The following is a 20,880-nucleotide window of genomic DNA, read 5'->3' as shown; positions in this document are numbered from 1 at the left end:
ATCAATATCAGTCAAGGATTAATTCCTCACTGAAAAAAACTGAAGATGTTTTGAACACGTTTAATCTCTGAGTTGTCTGGTCAGCATCATTGCCATATAGTATAAGATCATTATTAGGCTCAATTCTGACTGTGGATTCTGCAAGAAAATGTCATATATCAATTAAGGGAGCTGAGGTAGGTAAGACATTCTTATGACAAAATGCTGGCATACTTTTCTGTCAAAGATCTCATCTATTGGATTAGTACTAGGGCTGCAGAATTCCTTCTCCACTAATCCCAAGTCTTGCATAATCTTTTAGGAGTTCCCACACCTGGGGGTGGTCATGTGCCTCGTGATTACATATACTAATGTCACATGCATCATTAGGCTTGTCTGTTGGGCCTTTCCATTCTTAATCGCCAGTGTTACACTTCAGATATTGATTCACGATATAATTGAAAGTACCCGTTTCCTTTTTTCTGAAAACTGTTGCTTTACTGTCTTTCAGGTTTAGTTGGATTTTTTGGTGGTTCAGGATTCCGGTGAGGGCAGACTGAGGCCCTGTCCTCCCAAAGATAAGTCTGTAGTTTCTTTGGCTTCACCATCCCTTCAAGGGCACAGATTGCTCTTATTGAATGGAGATTAAATTCCATCCTGTTTCTCATATTCTTTAAGGAACACTAGAATAAGACTTGATCCTGAGACCTGCCCTAGTGAAGTGTGTTCTGAGATATTTCTACCACTTTCCCCTCCTATTTGATCAGTTTGGTCTATTTTCCACCCAGCTTGGTCATGAAGAGCAGCCCTTTGGAGTTGTCCAGCAACATATTTAGCAGCACTCAAATCCTTCTCCTGAACCTCCTCTTCAGCCTATCTGGATTGGTTGGCTTTGCTGAAGGAGTCACCAGATGAGCCTCCATCAGGCTTTGTGGTTGAGGAGCAAGAGGTCAAGAACTTGTTCAGCTCTTGGGAGCTAATATTATGAGTGTTGTATTCTGTAGTCTTGAAGGGACATGAAGTGGATGGGTGCTAGGTCTGGTGCAGACCCTACCTCACTGCACTTCACCTAGTGTTATGGTCTGGTTGGCCTTTACTACCACCACCCCCTAAATGTGAAATAAGGGAGGATCTGTTTCCTTTTTCCAGCAACCCTTGCTAATGATCTCCTATGGGTTCTTGTTCACAAAACATGTTCCACCCCTTGGTTGCAAGATTGTCTCTAAGCATAACCAGGACTCCTATGGCAGGAGTGCATTACAACAAGAAATCAGAAATACTTGCCTACTTCTAAGTGTATAAAAGCTGATATGTTTAACATTGTAAAGTATTTCTGTTTTTATATATATATTTTATATATATATATATATATATATATATATATATACGGGTTCATGTCTATGGATCGACAACTTACTATATCGATATCCACTTCACCGACATCTAAAATAATCGACAACGCAAATCACGGACATTTAACACGTAAGAGATTTAAATTTCGCTAATCATGCCTACCATGTTTTAGTAAGTATGGCAGTGTTATGCATGTCTGGTAGGCATGATTAGCAAAATTTAAATCTCTTACCTGTTAAATGCCCGTGATTTGCGGTGTCGATTATTTTAGATGTCGGTGAAGTGGATGTCGATATAGTAAGTTGTCGATCCATAGACATGAACCCATATATACATATACACTGAGGATCGCTTGTCTGTGATGAATAAATCCTTGTTGCTTTGGAACACTGTGGGTTTCATGATTTTGGGAAATTATTGTGACTGTGCTCAATGAAATTTTAAGACTACTAGTTCTTCTGTTTTTTTTTTTTTTTTTTTTCTAGCAGTCTACACACACCCTTAAATTCCAGAGCGTGTTCTTAAAAAATCAAGTTAAAAAGCAGAAGCCAAAAAAATGTAAATATCTACTGAACAGTAAGTGCTATTAAAATAGTGCAAGTAGGCATGTACTCAGCCAAAAAGTCTTCCTTACATTGATAATAGACAGTACCTTCATAATATGTCTTACAGAAACATGGTTAAAACCCTCTACTCATGACCAGGAAATAACCCCTCCTGGCTACAACATACTCAGATATAACCGTAAAACTAAGAAAGGTGGTGGTATAGCCATCTTCTATAAATCCAATCTCCAACTTACCATCCATAATGAACTTTCACTAACAGACCCAAAAGCTGAATCATTATCTACCAAACTCCAGATTAACAATAACAAATCAATCTATCTAATTTGTATACATCTCCCCCCTGGTAAAAATACTCAGACTCTAGAAAACTTACTTAGTTCACTTTCCAACCAACAACACCAAGAAACCATAATACTTGGTGATTTTAACATTGACTGGATAACCTGTTCAAACCAACACCCAACTAACCATATTAATCTCTATGGGTTCAGGCAATTAATAACAACTCCTACTAGAATCCATAAACAAAATAGAAAAGAAACAACTCTTGATTGGATCCTTATTAATAACCACCCCAGCAGTTACACTCCAGGAACCCTTCCTGATAATATCAGTGACCATATGCTTACATATGTCACAAGACAAAAAGTGAATATTCCACTTACTCATAATCTAAGAACATCCCGATCAAAAAAGTTCTTTCACCCTGAAAATTTCATTACTGAATTGCAAGCTTGTGACTGGTCACCACTAACTCACCTTGAACTAAATAAAGCAGTGACCTACTTTAATACAAACTTTCTTCAGATCCTTGATCATCATGCCCCTTTTCACTCTACTAGAATAAGATCCAAAGCTGCTCCAAGGTTTTCTAAACAAACAAAAGATAAAATGATCCTCAGAAATAAAATCTGGGCCAAATGGAGATCTACTAAATGTCCATCTGATAATCTCCTCTTCAAACAATTAAGAAATGCCACCAAAAAAGATACTGTTAGAGATAAAAAGGAATATTATCTTCACCTGCAACAAAGTAGTCAAAAAACCCCTCAAAAATTCTGGTCAAGCGTCAATAAACTTCTTAAACCAGGACATGCACCTACTCCTACCCCTACAGGCTTTCACCTCAACAATGCTACACAGATCCCTGATACCTTTAATAAGTATTTCACAGAAGCCATTCAATCCCTAGCTAACTCATTACCTACACCAACTGCATCCCCAGCAAATACCTCTGTACCCTCGACTAAGAACTTTCAAATTCAACCCGTTGCTACATCTCTTATTTATAAGCTTCTTAAGAAACTCAAACCTTGCACCCCATCTGCTGACCAACTCCCATCTGAATACCTACAAATAGCTGCTAAAGCTATCAATTATCCAGTCTCCATACTGATAAATAGGACAATCACTGAAGGAACAATCCCCACCTTATGGAAAATATCTCATATAATTCCCCTACATAAAGGAGGTTCATCAACTGAACTCTCAAATTTTCGCCCTATTGCCTTACTTTCCCCATTAGCCAAAATTATGGAAAGATGTGTTCACAAACAAATTCTTAACTACCTTCTTCAAAACAAACTTCTAGCCGACTGTCAACATGGGTTTAGACCATTCTACAGCACAACAACTGCCCTCCTTTCCTTCTCTGACTCCATAAACAATAATAGAAACAATAATTGCTTCTCCTCAGCACTTTTTATAGATCTGTTCAAAGCCTTTGATATGGTTAACCACAATATACTTCTTGACAAACTTAACCTTTATTCTCTTAGCCCACACTCACTACAGTGGTTTAGGAGGCTATCTCCATAACAGGCAACAAGCAGTCCTTTGGGAGAACAACCTATCTTCCTTACTCCCAGTAAATATTGGAGTTCCACAAGGTTCAATCCTAGATCCCCTTCTTTTTTCTTTATTCATCAATGACTTACATATGAATATACCACAAGCCACCTGCATTCAATATGCTGATGACTCAACATTAATCTGCACTGCTAAAAATATTCCCTCCCTCCAGTCCCTCACCCAAACAGTCTTTCAATATGTCGAAAATTGGTTCATGCAACACTGCCTCCTCCTTAACCCCAAAAAAACCAAGCTTCTTCTCTTTACTCCCACTCATAAATCTCCCACACCTCTCTTTACTATCTCCTCAAATAATGCAACCAGTATAAACCCTGATAAGACCACTCGACTGCTAGGTGTAACTATTGATAATCATCTAAATTTTGATGAACACATTAATACCACTATTAAAACTGTCAACAAAAAAATTGGAACACTCTACAGAATTAAACCCTTTCTTACCCCAGAAGCTAGAAAAACCATTGCTCAAACACACCTGATCTCCACCCTCTTCTATGCCTCACCTATCTACACTAACTTATCCAAAAATAACACTACCAAACTCTCTATCTGCTACAATAGCATAGCCAGATTCATTACTGCTACTCCCCATTGTATTAACCTCAAACTTCTAAACTGGTTAGAGCTAAATAACCACTTACTCTATCAACAACTACTCATCATTCATAAGACCCTTTACTACCCTGATGTCACCCCTAGCCTTACAAAACTGATCATACCATATAAAAACCTAGCCACACTCCGTTCTGCTAACAAACTCCTAGTATCTCTAACTAAATCACATAATAAAGCTGGGGATGCATTACTCTCAAATTCCATAGGTAAAATCTGGAATCAACTCCCACAAGAAATAACTAATCAAAACTCTACCTCTCTTTTCAAAAAACACATTAAAGAACATCTCAAAACACAATGGCTGTGTCCTTGTGCAAATCCCGACTGAAATCATGTTCTCACTCACCTATTTTTACCCCCATTCCCCCCTTACTGAGCTACTCACGATAACTTTCAGGAGTTTTAGAGTTATACCTAAGAATTAGGCTTTACCTGAAATCTTTTATCTGCCTGTGTTAACTTCATTTGGTGTTATTTGTTACTGTTACTGTTTTTAAAAGTATTTTATAGTAGTATAAATTCATCTCCTATTTTTACTATGTGTTTTGTGTTGAAACATATTTTTCATTCTACCTTGTACTGTTTTTACTCATATTATGCTTTATGTAATAAATCATTGTTTATTGCCTGTACTGGAGCTTTTCTCCCCGGGCCTCTACTGAAAACGGATATTTATGTCCAGTTAGACTAGCCCGGTCAACAAATGTAAAATAAATAAAATAAATAATATCTCTACAGCGAGTCCAGTTTATTTAGTGGCATAGATTTAGTGTATATGTCAGTGGCTGTGAATACATTGTGTTAGGAACCTACCTCTACAGCGAGTCCAGTTTATTTAGTGGTGTAGTTTGTGTGTTTACCAATGGCTGTGAATATGCTGTGTTAGGTCCCTACCTGTACTATTTAGTGGTGTAGATTTAGATACCTATTGTCGCTGTTTGTAGAGCCACTTGTTTTGCAAAGAAAATGGTTGGGTCTTTCATGGCTCAAAAAGCAAGACGCAGGTCATGTTGGAACAGACTACAGAGTGTAGTGAGAATTGAGTTAATCTATTGGGATTGTTGCAAGATTTAAAGCCTTTGATTTTCTTGGTCACATATCTTTGAGGCCTTTCTGGTTAAGCAATATGCTTTAATTTATATATCTCAAAAGGTGCATTGTATTCAATGATAGGTCTGATAAGAGAAAGTACAGAGGCAGGATGACTTATTTGGATTGTGAAGACATTCCTTGGAAATTAACTGGACCAGATAGAAGGATTTCCTGACTGTGGTGGAAACATGATGATCCAATGAGAGAGAATTGTACATCGAAGTACACAGGTCTGTTATATCAGTTTCTGTTTGAAGGAGAGTACCATTTAAAAGATGAGATGAGAACACCTTTTTTACACAATACTTCTACACTGTACTTGTTTTGCATTTCATTTGAGACTGTTTTCAGTAGACACTAGGTATGTGCATATTGCAGCCATTGCAGAAATGTAAAAATTTTCTGTTTGAATAATCAACAGAATAAACAACTCCAGCCTGTAAACTTGCAGTGCAAGTAGTGATGACACTTTACCATTGTCCAAGGATTCACCTCATACCACGGTATAGTTGTAGTCAGTTTTGGAAATATTTATATGAAGCATATATATTCTCAATAACTTGTATACACCTAGCAGTATCTCTAGCCCAGTGCCTTATGCATGGACAGAAATATCATATTGTTCTATCTCCCTTCATGATAGTTCATACTGTGCCCATTAATAAAGTGCAGGGCGTTCAGTTATGAAAATATTAATAACAAGTGACAAACAGTGCTTAATATGTCCAGTGTCATCATTTAGATTAAAAGTCTTAGTATGATAGTGTTTCTTTCACATTACCCTTTCCTGTGGTGCCTATGATTAATTGTCAAGTCACTTAAGGAAGCCAGCCTCAAAAAAATGCAATAACACCATAAGGAGCAATGGTAGTTAAATGGAAGTATACAAAACATATGGTTTAGGTATGAATGACTTGAGAAGCATCCTGTTATTTTCTCATTATGGATCTCTGAGAGTTTGTGCTGTCCTCTGAAAGTCTAAAGCTTAAGTCATCTGCCACTTGGTAAGCCAGTGAAATGGCCCAAGAGGTAGATAGGCTGAGCAAAAGATTTATACTTCAGCTACCTTGGCCCTGAGGTCCCTTAACTGTCCTTTCCATTTAGTCATCCATTTGTCCTACTATCACTTCGTTGGGTCGGCTGACTCTAGTTTCTGCAACCTACCAAACGAGAAGCAAGAGAGGGTCCATTTCTCTCCCTTTTTCTAGGAACCCTAACTAGGTGTCGTCTGGGCTATTGCCTGATTTATACTATTGATATGCTGGCTGGAGTGGTGGGCACAGCTGAGGGCCTGTGCAGGCATACTTGGATTAGAGTATCAGACCTGGGGGAGGGGGTGGGTTAAGTACAGAATCCTTTTTCTGAAGGCACTCTTTGACAGAAGTGGTTTGTCTGGACTGGGGTTGCTGTTCTGCATAATCCCTTCCAAGGGAGGATGTAGCCCCCATCCCTATGAGAGGAAAACTGCAGCCCCCCCTTGTTCCTGCTTCTCTTGCTGAAAGAGGAATTGCAGTAGCTGCCCTCTGTTTAGCATCTGGCAAGCCCAGATCTGTGGTCTGCTCACAGAGTTAGATCTATTCAGTCTTTTAACCATATTCATCATAGCAAGGGTTTTCCAGCTCATTTTGTCGCTGGGTTCCATTCTTTGTGGATTCTGCATGTCCTTTCTATATTTGCATGGGTTTTTCTTGAGTATTGTGCATACTCTGGTTTCCTCCCATCACCCAAAAACTGTTGGCTGATTAGTAACTCTGCATTCTCACTGGGTGTGCAAATGGTTTGTTTGATGTGGAAGAAAGGCTTACCAAGGTGTGCAAATGGTTTGTTTGATGTGGAAGAAAGGCTTGCCAAGGTGTGCAAATGGTTTGTTTGATTTGGAAGAAAGGCTTCCTAGTCTACTTCCAACAGCTGTTTACAAGGTCACTATAGGAGTCCGATAAAACTTATGAGTATGGAAGGATTGGATCCTATCAGCTCATCATATTCTTGCTCATTTATTCTTATCAATGATTAGCTGATATAGACAGAAGAGTGCTTTGCCCTTACTTACATCACTGATGTGAAAGTAACGGCTTCATATATATTGTTAATAATGAACATGTGCTAGAGTTCATTAATGGTCTTTATAATTATATTCACCTTCCTGAGCCTGTTTAAATGTATGTATCTCATTTTAGAATGGTTGTGTAACACTTTCGATATGCAAATAGGATGCAGAACATAAAAGTGCACCTCTGCTAGTAGTAAGGAAAGTGGCAGAGTAATCTGCGTGCTGTTTTTGTAGAACTGTAGTATCAGGTTTGGTGACCGTTGCCAGTAACTTTGGGAGAGTTTAGTAGTTAAACTATGATGCATAATCAGTCTTTCATTGGTCTTTTCAAGGCACAATACCAGACACAGAAATCTCAGCTAGAATCAGAGTTCAAGACGACTCTTGAACAGAAGGTAATTGAACGACTGATGGAAGTGCATGAAGAAAATACCCGCCAGGCAGCAGCAGTGCGAGAACAGCACAGGTAAACCAGCTCCTTTTAAAGTTATGTTAACCTGCAGCTTGCCATGTGAGGCTGCTGCAAAGACCCTCTTCTTTGATACAATTTAGTGCATCTGCGTTTTGTTTCATTTGACTTGATTGCAGTTTGTATTGCTCCCTATTGTTTACAGGAAGCAGATCACAGAGCTTAAGATTCAGCATGAGAAGGAGCTGGCTACACAACTGGCCTGTTTTCAGTCCGATCTCACTGAACTCGACCAGAGCCATAACAGAATCACTGAAGAGAAACAACGAAGGTATGACGTTTTTTAAGCCTATTGAATTCTGTGACCTTAATTTATGAGTAACTAAGTGATCTTGCTACATTTAATAGATTGTGACCATAATTTATTTTTCAGTAAGGAAGTAATCTTGCTACATTGAATGGTTTCTGTGATCTTAATTTATAAATTACTGTGTGATCTTGCAGCACTGAATAGTTTCCCTGATTTATTAATGACTGTGTGGTTATCATTGTCGCCTCACAGCAAGAGGTTCTCCTGTTCGATTCTCAGCTGGAGCGCCTTCTGTGTGGAGTGTGCATGTCCTCCCCACGGTTGAGTAACATCTAAAGACATGCAGGTTGATGCGTGCATGAATGGGTGTGCCTTCTTTGAAGGCTGGGCGTCGGGCTGGCAACTCGGCACCGCAAAAATTCACTGCCATTCATTAGCGGACTGGAGTTTCCACTGTGGCGACCCCTAACTAGGAGAAGCCGAAAGACAGCATTAGTGACTGTGAATCTTGCTATATTGAATAGTTTCTGTGACCCTAATTTGACTGACTGATATTTCTACACTGAATAGTTTCTGTAACCCTAATTGAGTGACTGAGTGATCTTTCTACACTGAATGGTTTTGTTGACCCAAATTTATTTTTTGAGTGAACGAGTGATTGCTACACTGAATGGTTTATTTTTTTTGTAATTTATAAGTGAATGAGTGATCTTGCTGCACTAAATGGTTTCTGTGATCCTAATTTCATGAGTGAATAAGAGATTTAGCTACACTGAATGTTTTCTGTGACACTAATTTGAGTGACTATTTTGACTGCTGTATACTAAATGCTACATACTATTCTTTGATCCTAATTTCATGAATGACCGAGTGATCTTGCCTAGCTACTACATTAAATAAAACATGTATACTGTAACATATGCTATGATCTACCTTTTTGTCTGTTGTCCACTCCTAATACTAGACTTGTGTCAGTCAAGGTCATTGCTTTAAGCTTCCAACCAAGCAAATAATGCTAGAAAAACTATTTTTGCAAGTCCTTGGAGAAGAGTATTTTGGGGAATGCCTTGTGTTCCTTCAGAAGTCTGTTTTCGGCAAGTGAAGTCAGCTTGTAGTCACAGCAGACTGAAGGCATTTGCAGTGGTTGTGGTTTGTGATTTCACTGTACTGTCCTTCTTTGATACATAGAAGTAACCCTACAGAATGATTGTGTAATGATTGGGGGGCACTGAAAAATCCCAAATTGTTTTCCACATCTTGGAAAGTCATTTTTTGATGTAGACAAGTCCAGATAATTCTGAAATGGTTTATAGTGGCTATGTTTCTTCATTGACTGGGGAAAAAAAGGTGAAAGGTCAGCAATGGTTCCCTGCTTTTACCCCATGCATGAACAAACACCAAGGCTTCTTGGTGCTGCTGTATTTGGCTAGTGAGAACACATTGCTGGGTACTTTAAGCCATTCTAAACTGCCTGCTGTTCTGAACAATAGCAACATTCATTTACTTACTTACAGTTAATGTATTCCAACAAACACTCAACCATGTAACATATCTGTCTGAGTTTTTAACAATCCACGTTTTATTATTCTGTTACATGGAACATTTTCTTGAAGTTGGTAGTTCAGTATTCAGAAACTGTTTTCTCTTAGTCTTGATGCAGTCAATTTTGATAGTTGCAATAGAAAATGGAATGCATATATTGTTTAAGCGCTAATTTTGCAAATAAGAGCAGGAATAAATTGAGTGCAGCAAGCTAAGAAAGAGTAGCAGCAGATATTAAATTATTCCATCTATTTTTTGTAATGTAGCAAAACTATATTGAAATAACAAATGTACCTATAGGTAGTAAAAGTTGTATGACAAATATATTGTAGTAAAAATAAATTGTACATAGCACATTTTCAGAGCTTTGTGGGTATTGCTATGCACAACGTTATAATAGTAGGCGGCTATTATTTATTTACTTGAGGTAAGTACACTAAATTGGCCAATTTCAGCACTGATTTTTGTATTTCTGATATCTGGTGATCTGCAGGAAATGTTGTAATGGGGATTACTACTACTACAGTCATGCACATAACATGACAGTTGCACTGTATGTGCATGTCGGTGAGTGCTCTTGACCTTGAAGTTAGTAAAACCTGGAGGTAAGCAACTCAAGAATACCCTGGGATTAGTGGACATCCAAAGCAAAAAGCGATGAATTAGAAGTGTTCCACTCCAGGTACTGGCAGTGCCTCCTGAAGATTGAGATAAGTAAATAACCACAGTTCTTACTCATGATGACCAAGAGGGAGTCTGGTAACAGGAAAGGTGAGAGCCTGAAGGGTTGGCATTTTCAGTCTTTTCACCAAAACAAACTTGTTTAGCCTGAAAAAGTCTAAAATGGACCTCTACAAGCCCATCTTTTCTAGTACACATTAGTAGTCCATTAAAAATCCTTCTCCTTGATCTAATGGAGGATCTTTTTATGTGGCTACAGAGGAAAGGAGAGTACTTTGTTTAAGATAGGCCCTCACGCAACAATTTAACCTTGTAGAATGACATGCACTGCCTTCCCAGGTGGAAGGGTCCTGCATTTGATTTTGTATCCATATTATAAGCTTCCTCACTCACAGGTCTGTGGTCGTTTCAAACCTCTGGAATTTGAAATGAGACGCATTCCTCCTAACTGGTGAAGGAGGATCTAGGGAGTTGGGGTTAGAACTGTGAAGCAAGCACCCTGTTGGTTGAGTGTGGGACAGTTGTTTTGCCCTTGCCTATCTCCCGCTGCCTTCTCCCCACTCACTTTTTTGAGTTCTCTGTTTCAATAAAATAACCAGTGTTTGGTGGGAAAGTTCTTCCTATACTGTACTGGGGAATGAAAAACCTATTTGACTGTCAAAATGGTTTTACATTTTTCCACCAATTGTGTGTGTGGGTATGTGGAGAGGAACAAGTACTTCCTTGTGTAAGAGGGTGTTTGCTTTCAGGCAGCCAGCTTCATGACATACAGGAATGAAATCGTAACAGCCCAGATGACCAGGATTTGTTTAACGGCTCCAGTGCTAGAGAAGACAGGCAGTGATGAGACAGAGTGAAACAGAGCCAACTTAACCTCTCTGAGGGCTTATATGTTTGAGGAACACACTGGCAGACATGACTGTCCCCAGTGAAGACTAGTAAGGACTTTCTAAAGTACCTTATGGTAAGAGGTGGAGCTTCTTGCAGGTAACACTCTCCTGGACGTGGGCAGCCACCTATCATTGTCAACCCATTATACAGCCATCAGTGGGTAGCCTTAACCTCTTGTGCCCAGGGTTGTAAGGCAAAACAAGAAATAAAATCTCAAAACATACTGGAGGGTTGACCCTCACACCAGGAGTTGAGGGATGGATGGTTGGCAGGCAACTAGGGCAAAAAGAAGAAACAGAATATTCTCAGGCAGAGGCTGGATCCCTAGACAAACATACCTCCTGAAGACCGAGGCCAGCTTAAGGGTCTGCAGAATCATAAATATGTTTATTGTATGTTTACTAACCTTTATGGTGCTCTGAAAGGTGCTGCTTTTTCAGTGCGTAGAGAACATTTTCTAACACCACTTCAATTTGTTTTATAATGTCACCTTAGCATACAAGTTTGGCAGTTAACAGCTACCAAAACAGCAGATGCACATCTATTTTTTTTGCAATATCTACTCTGTGTATGGCTTTTTTGGCATTATTCAGAGTGCTTTGCTTAGTCCGAATCCCTGGCCAAATCGAATGAGACGAAAGCAGGGTTAGCTTTTTATGAAAAGTACATACATCTTACTTCCACCGTATGAAACTGGTCTTGCTTTGTGAATGCCACTGGCCAAGAATTAAGTTCTAAAGAGGCTCTCTCAAAGGTGTTTTTGAATGCCCGAATTGAATGGAAGTCTGTTCAAGTTTCTCAAATCTTAGCAGATCTAAATAGCAGCTGCATGAGGAAGAAAGTTCCTTTATTTCCTCTTTGAAATGCTTCATCTTTAGATTAGTGGACTCCCAGAAGGAGACATCTCCTGGGGACGGGGTAACCTGAAGACAGGGGTTTGCGATTGTGTTTATAATAGCCAACAGAAGACGACATTTAATGTGAGTAACTGCATAAGCCACGCCCTCCTTCCTGCTGGTGTCTGATCCTCAGGACTATTCTAAAGATTTTTTCTTCCCTTTCTTGACAGGACATGCTCTCCCATGTGAGGCTATTCACCCAGGCAGGCAGAAGGGAGTGATCAGCAATTCTTTGCCATACTGCACATGCCGTTTGTTGAAACACCAAAATAGTAAAGGGGCTGAAAATGGTGCCATCAAGATGGATGCACCAGGGATGGGTGTCAGGCCTAGTGATTGCCACATAAGTATTTCAGTAATTTTCAGTCATCTTGAGCTTTTCTTTAAAAGGAATGCTGTCTTCCTCACTAGGGCCTTGAGGCATATGGGCAAAAATTGTGGGAAATGCAACAAGAATGAGGAGTACCCTAGCCATCAGTCACATGCTAGCCATCTGTGGCTGACTGGGAATCAGCATCTGGCTGTAATAGAGAGTTTAATTACAAACATGTTTGACAAGACTGTGGAGCCTTCATCCGCCTATCAACCTCCAAGTAGTCACTGGCATCTGGCAGTACTGTAGAAAAAAAACAACAGAGCCAGGGGCTTAAAGCTCTATACCTTTTCAGACCTGATCCATTAAGGCCCCATCAAACCTAGAGAGGCCTCATGCTGTTTGCCTATGGACGCTTAAGTTGCTGACTTCTTGTCCATTTTCTGGATGCACTTATATAACTGGCCTAATGTTAGGAATGTTTTACTGCACAAGTAAAGTGCTTACATTATGAATTATTTATTGTAAAGCATTTTATGAAATAAAGCACTGTGCTTATACACAGAATCATAGTTTTTCAAGGCTGCTGAATCTTGAGGCCATTACACCATCCCATTTCCCACCCAAAAGTGTGCCGTTCCTCTTAAGGAGGGCTGTGCCAGTCCAGCCCTGGGGTGAATTTATGAATACTCCTCCAACTGTCCAGGTCCCATTTAATGGAAGATAGTGTATCACACTGAATTATAGACAATTTACATGTTATGTGAAGGCATAACTAACTGACAATGAAAGGTGAAAGACTTTCACCCATATCTGTCAGGTGCAAGCATACTTCTTGGTGACTTTTCCTAGGAATGTCACTGGTCTCAGAAATAGCCCCAAATCACAGTAAAAAAAATATTGGTACAAAGCAACAATAATGCAATTAACTTTGTATAGCGCTGGAAACATTTCCTACATGAGGACTTAGTAAGTCACCTGGATGAAATTGATGGTCAGATTTCAGATAGCTCAGTGTAAGTGATTCTCCTTTTCAGATAACCCTCACGTAAGAGAAAATGGCTGAGTACGGGGATGTCTGAAAGACCTTTACCTCACTGACTGCCTAATTCAAGCAAAGTCCCAGTAAAACTAGTTTAGGGCTTTAAAGCACTCAGTCTCCTATCTACTGACCTCATATAACTCTTGTTTAGCTTGCTGAGTGTATGCAGGGCCTCTTGAGATACCAGGCACCTAGAACAAGTGACACAGGGCTAGGTGTGCAAGTATACTAGTGGTGTTAGATAGTATTTATGCTGTTCAGATCTTAATACTTGATTTGAGTCCTAGAGTGTTCAGGGTGGTCACAGAGAGCACCATAGTGAGATGTTACATCAGTAAACCAGGGAAGTATACTGTTATCCCTCCTGCAGGTTAGACATGATATCCTGAAATCTGGCATCAAAGCAGAGCCTGCTTCTATGGCCCTATTACATCCCTTCATTACAGAACTTGTGAAATCAAGAGACATTCCTTGGAAATAAGGAGACAAACCAATTCTCCTGTAGACCTAAAACAGAGACAACTTAGAAATAAGACCAAATGTACTATACACAATGAAAAGGAAATGTACTATCAAAACATACAAATATCTGCATCTAATAAGCCCAGACAATTCTGATCATCCATTAATAAATTAATGAGACCAGGCACCAAAACCCTATCCCAGGTGAAACAAGCTAACACTGCTTGCAAAATGAACAGATTTTTTTCATCCATATATCTAACTCTTTACTTGCACCTAATAAAAGTAGCAATATTAATCCCCCATTCTGTAATGTCCAACATGAAACCACATTCTCTAATAAGATAAATCTAAATGACAAACTCACAAGCAATTCCTTCTACCCAATCCCTGCTTCTTAGATAAAGTCTGTTTACAAACTGCAACCAACAACACTTGTCCCCGACTAGCTTCCATCAGAGTATCTTAAAAAAAAGCTGCGGATTCTATAATAGCCCATCCCATAGCAGTCATTATTTGTAGATCCATCACTGAAGAATAAGTCTCCTTCCTCTGGAAAAATTATACATCATTCTCGTACACAAAAGTGGTCAAGGTTACTACATATCCAGCTGCAGACCCATTGCCATACTATCCCCTCTCTCCAGAGTGTTAGTACAGTATTTGCTTATGGATACATTTTTCTATCTAAAAAACAATAGCCACTTCACTACATAACATGGCTTCAGGCCTGGACACAGCAGAGATACAAGCCTCCTCTCATTCCTAAATACTGTTTGTAATTACCTTGGTCCTTACTCCCTGGTTGCAAGTATATTCCTAGATATTTATAAAGCATTTGATAGTCTCCCACAACCTTTTGCTTTCCAAAGCACCCAGTTTCTGACTTAAGCCTCAGCTTCTAGCATGCTTTACCAGCTACCTCTCTAACAGGTCACAATCTGTTCTCTGGAAAGACACCTGCTCAGCTTTCCTACCCAATAACCTAGGAGTCCCACAAGGCGCTATCCTTGGTCCTTTCCTCTGCAACAGTTTTATAAATGGCCTGAGTAAATCAGCTGAATGAAAATGTATATGCAATAAGTTAACAATTCCACACTCATAACCCACACCCATTCTATAGTCAAACTACATGACCTTACTCAAACAGCATTCACTCAACTTGAACACACTAATTAAATGCAGCAAAACTAATTCTTAATGCTAACAAAAAACACACTCATAATATTCTCTAATAAGAATGTACTCACAAGCAATAAACCTTTCTCCATCTCCAGCAACACCACCACTCTAAAAGTGGTTGATCATATCAAACTCCAAGAGGTGATCATAGACAAAAAAATAACTTTTGACCAACACATCAGTAACACCAAAACCAATAAAAAGCTCAACGTTATATTAAATAAAAAAAATTCTCCTCCCTACTTTGTTGCACACAGCACCAGTTATAACCAATCTTAACAAAGCCTCCATTAATATAAAGTCATTCATAAGCAGCCCCCCGCACCACACACATCTTCCACTTTCTCTTATTCCCTTCTGTTAGCAAATAGTATCCATAACTGATCAATACTGTGTGTTTGTTTATTTAAACTATACCACAGTAGCCTACTGATACAAGGTTATCCTGGTTTTCCACCTGAGAAATTAAGACAAGACTTACAGTTTCAGAGCAGTCCTTGGTCAATTGTGATTGTTCTTAACACATACTTGTCTTGCTTTTTGATTGTTTCCAGCCCCTCATACAAGAACCTAACAGGGTCTCTACCCGCTTCACTCCCCACCCTGCCCCCTATTCCCTCCCGCCCCCAGTGGTCCCACCTTTATTGCACTCAAACCCCTCCCATCTTTCCAATAGCCAACCACAGCGCTAACCCAACACTACCTCCTCCATATTCCCTCTACTATCACACCTCCTCAACTGACATGTACAAGCATGCCTTTCCTTTGCTCACTGCATGCACTCTCCTTGCGTATCTTACATCCGACCAAAGCTCCATCATTCCCCCACTCAACCACTACCACTGTTCTACTACTCACACCACCACCCATGTCTCACCCATACTCAGCTCCCCTCCCACCAGCTCAAGAACCATCCCTATGCACCCCCCACATATTCTACCAACTATATTACTCAAACGTAAAGCATCCCTACAACTTAACATAGTAACCCTCCCACCATACCTATTACCCACAGAGAACAATCATAAAATTTCCCTTATAAACAAACACATTCAAAAACTGAGAAAACTAATAATCTCATGCATATCAAAACTAGCCCTAAGTGGAGACATCCACCCCAACCCTGGCCCTACCATCTCCAACCCCAATCCTCATAATCAGACTAGAAACCACAACTTCTCCCATATTACAGCCAATAGAAAGCCAAGTGACTTCCTTCTACTAAGCCTAAATATTAGAAGTATACTCAACAAAGTCCATGAACTAAATGCCACCATAGAGTTATACTCCCCAGATATAGTCGTCCTGACAGAAACCTGGCTAAAACCTCACATTACCAGTGAGCAAATACTCCCTACAGGTTACGGCATACTAAGAGTAGACCGGCTAAACAAAAAAGGAGGTGGTGTAGCTGTAATATTTAAACAACATCTAAACATCCAGATTTTAAAATCATCAGCTCCACAAATAGGCAATGAAGAAATAATATATACCAACCTCAAAATTAACCGAAACAAAACCATCAACATAATTGGATGCTACTTCCCACCTGGCCAAAACATCCCTCCACTAGAAAACCTCCTCAGCTGGTCTACCCACCATCTCCCCCAAGAAACTATCATCTTAGGTGATTTCAATATTGACTGGCAATCCTGTTCTGGCAACAATCCAACCCATCATGTACACCTTCATGGCTTCACCCAACTAGTCCAGTCACCAACAAGGATAAATAAAAACTCCAGCAAGCACTCTACCCTGGATTGGATACTAGTCAGTAAGAACCCCCAGTCATATATAACAGGCTGCTTATCAGATAGCCTCAGTGATCACTCCCCAACATTCCTACTCAAAAAATACCTGTACCAAGCTAAACCTGTCATCTATCGTCAAATACGTAAAAAAATAAACTTTAACCCACTCACATTCATCTCATCCCTCAAAGAATGTAACTGGCATGCTCTAAAGTACCTCAGTCTAGATGACGCAGTTGAATCTTTTAATACTACCTTCCTGAACATCCTTAATTACCATGCCCCCATAAGATTTTCCAGAACCAAAGCACAGCCCTCCCCATGGCTACAGAAAACCACTAAGTCAGAAATTAAAAACATGGATAAAGCCTGGGAGCACTGGCGCAAAACCAAAACCCCCACAGCTAGACAGAAATTCCTAGAACTACGCAATAGAGTCAAAAAGCTAATAAAACGGGACAAATTCCAATACTACCAGTCTGCCCTAGACTCCTCACAACACAGCCCCAAACAATTCTTGTCCTCCATAAACTCCATCCTCCACCCAGGTAAAGTCAGTACCCCTCCTCCTAACATCCCTCACTCCTCAGAAAATATTGCTACCTCATTCAACACACACTTCACCCAAACCATACTATCACTAGCTAAACAACACAACCCCTCCCTCCAACCCACACCTTCAACTAGTAATCTCCCCACTGCCTTCTCTTTTTCTCCTGTACCTACCTCCAACATAAAAAAAACTCTTAACTAAACTTAAGCCCACCAAATTAGCAGCAGACAACCTCCCAAGTGAATACCTACAAATCGCAGCTGATGCTCTGGCCTACCCAGTATCCATCTTGATTAACCGATCTCTGTCAGAAAGTTACGTTCCCATATTGTGGAAAGTCTCACATATAATTCCCCTCAACAAAGGCGGACCCTCTGCAGAACTAACCAATTACCGCCCCATAGCTATTCTCTCTCCACTCTCCAAAATACTAGAGAGATGCATACACTCTCGGGTCTCACACTACCTCCTTACTAACAACCTCCTTTCCAGTACTCAGCATGGTTTCCGACCAAACCATAGCACCACCACTGCCTTACTCTCCTTTACAAGCACTATCCTTCAGCATAAAAACAATGGCTATCTCTCCTCTGCTACTTTCCTAGACCTATCTAAAGCATTTGACATGGTCCCACACAAACAACTTATCTCTGTCTTCAATAACCTATCCTTCTCACAATCAGTCACCAACTGGTTTCAGAGTTACCTGTCTGACCGCCAACAATCCGTTGTATGGCAGAATGACATATCTCCCCAACTACCTGTCTCCATAGGGGTTCCCCAAGGATCCATCCTTGGACCCCTACTTTTCTCTGTTTACACCGATAATCTAGCCTCTGCCACCAAATATGGCACACTCATCCAATACGCAGATGACTCTACCATCATCTGCTCAGCCCAGTCCCTACCCAAACTGCAAAAAGTCACACAGGAAGCCTTTTCCTCTGTTGAAACATGGTTATCCGATGCCCAATTAATACTCAACCTAAACAAAACTAAACTACTCATCTTCCAACCCACCAAACATACTCAAAACAACTCTCACTTTAACATCACAGCAAAAGACAACAACACTATATATCCAGCTGAACACACCAAATTGCTAGGAGTGGAAATAGACAATAAACTAAAATTTGACATTCACATATCCATGACCATAAAAAAAGTCCACAAAAAACTAGGAGCATTATACAGAAATAAACAGCTTCTCACCAAAGCAGCAAAGATTTCAATAGCAAATTCCCACCTTATCTCCACCCTACTTTATGCCTCTCCAGTATATACCAACCTAAGACAATGTGATCTAAACAAGCTAGAGACCTGCTACAACAAAATCGCAAAATTCGCCACAGGGGCATCCTACCGTAGTCACCACTGTCTCTCACTTGCTGAACTGGGCTGGCTTGAACTCCCTCACCTCCTTCAGTGGTATCAACTCTCACTCGCCCACAAACTAGTAAACCATCCACTAAATGTCCCATCCCTCCAGAAACTACTCCAACCCTATCGCACCACCAGACCACTAAGATCCAGCAACAAAAATCACTTGCAGATCACTAAAGCCAATAACTCTGCTGGTGAAGCACTATTCTCTTGCGCCATAGCCAAATTATGGAACTCACTCCCACCCACAATTACCTCCGTACCATCATGCACCAACTTCAAAACTTTATTAAAAGCGCACCTAAAAACATGCTGGCTATGCCTTGCAACTCCCACTCTAATATCATCCACCCCATCCAACTACTACCTTTCTTTCACCTCCACTAACTACCTTGATGATAGCAAGCTCAGATGCTCATAAGCCTAGTACTTATTATACAGCAGGAACTTCTCATTGTTACATTTGTTAATGCCTGTTATGTACTTCACAGATAAAGATTCTAGTTGTCTACTGATGTACTATGTTCTTCATCTGTAAATATGTTGTAAGTAATTTCTATGTTAAATTGTTAATCACTATGTAATCCAATGTAACTACTGTCTGTTTATTTTACTGTGGAGCTTTTCTCCCCGGGCCTCCGCTGAAAATGGACCCACGTCCAGTCGGACACTCCCGGTCAACAAATTTAAATAAAAATAATAATAAATAATAAATAAATTCGCCTACAATAAAATTGCCAAATTCACTACAAACCTTTCTCATTGAACTCTTCACCATATTCCACTCCAGCAGTTACAGTAGCTAAAATTTTCCTGGACTATTCTCAAATAAAAGCTGCTTTTACTATTTTAAATAATTCTAATAGATATGCAGGCATTTAAAACCTAATCACTCCCTATACTCCTAAAAGAGAGCTCAGTGATCAGTGGACCTAAATCTTCTTATCATCCCTCATCCCAAAAAATCACTTTGATTCAGTTCATGTTGCAAATCTAGGGAACTCTTTCCTACCATAAGTCACTACCAAAACTAAATACATACAATTACAACAAAACCTAAAGTATACCTCACCTCTGTATGGCACTAGCACTGCCTCAGCACCTGGCAATAGCTCCCTTTCAAACACCTCTTGCCTCCCTCTCCTTACTCCAAGGAAATATATCCCCTCTCACCCTCTAAACCTCATTCCTGCATCCTAAGCATTTTTTTTCCCAAACTCAAATTTTCTACCTCTCATAATACAAATTTCCTACTAATGAACAATCTAACTCTTCATACATCTCCTATCTACTTCCCCCTCCTATTCTCTTGCCTCATATCTACAACCCCCCAATTTCTGTCTACAAGAACATCTAACCTAGACTTCCAAATATTATCTCTAATTTAATACACTCCCATCTTTCAGCAGCTATGATCTCATGCCTCTGCCTCTCTTACTATGCCTGTCTTGCAATATTTACTCTTTCAGTTCTGTACCCCTTACCTCCTTTTCCTTTCCTCCATTTACTCCTTCCACATGCATCTAAAATTAATAAAAATAATTCTTGCTATATTGAACTTTTCTAGTAAAAATGTTATCATTGTAACTGAAAGCTGCAACTACTTGTTAATTTGATTTGCTTGAGAACATATATTTAATGTTAATTGCAGTTACAGTACTGTTAGATTCACTTTCCTGGAGCTTTTCTCCTCCAAACCCGGCTAAAAAGAGGTGCCAACCTACTCAGACCATTCTGGCCAACAAATGGAATGAATTATTGAATAAATAAAAGGCCCTGGCAAGTCATTTGTGCAGACCTCCTCCCAGTGCCTGTAAGCTAGCTAAAGTCAAAACCAGAGGTCTTCTAAAAACTGTTTACGCTTTGGGGTACTCCAGGGGTAGACCATACTGAGTCATCAGGTCCCGAGCAATGCAGTATGTTATTAATCTG

At 39.8% G+C, this 20,880-nt stretch overlaps 1 protein-coding gene across 1 annotated transcript in view; it reads left to right on the top strand.

Moving 5' to 3' along the window:
- CNTROB (centrobin, centriole duplication and spindle assembly protein) overlaps positions 1-20,880 on the top strand; it is a 1,846,056-nt gene that overhangs the window by 798,419 nt on the left and 1,026,757 nt on the right. The window contains exons 10-11 of the mRNA XM_044077286.1: positions 7,863-7,996; positions 8,145-8,270. Of these exons, the coding sequence (XP_043933221.1) occupies positions 7,863-7,996; positions 8,145-8,270 (260 nt within the window). The remainder of the gene's footprint in view (positions 1-7,862; positions 7,997-8,144; positions 8,271-20,880) is intronic.

This window comes from Protopterus annectens, chromosome 7.part0 (assembly GCF_019279795.1).
Source record: "Protopterus annectens isolate FY-2018-M chromosome 7.part0, PAN1.0, whole genome shotgun sequence".
In the NCBI taxonomy this organism is placed as follows: Eukaryota; Metazoa; Chordata; order Ceratodontiformes; family Protopteridae; genus Protopterus; species Protopterus annectens.
The sequence above is the reverse complement of the archived record's forward strand: the minus strand, read 5'-3'. Positions and strand labels throughout refer to the sequence as shown.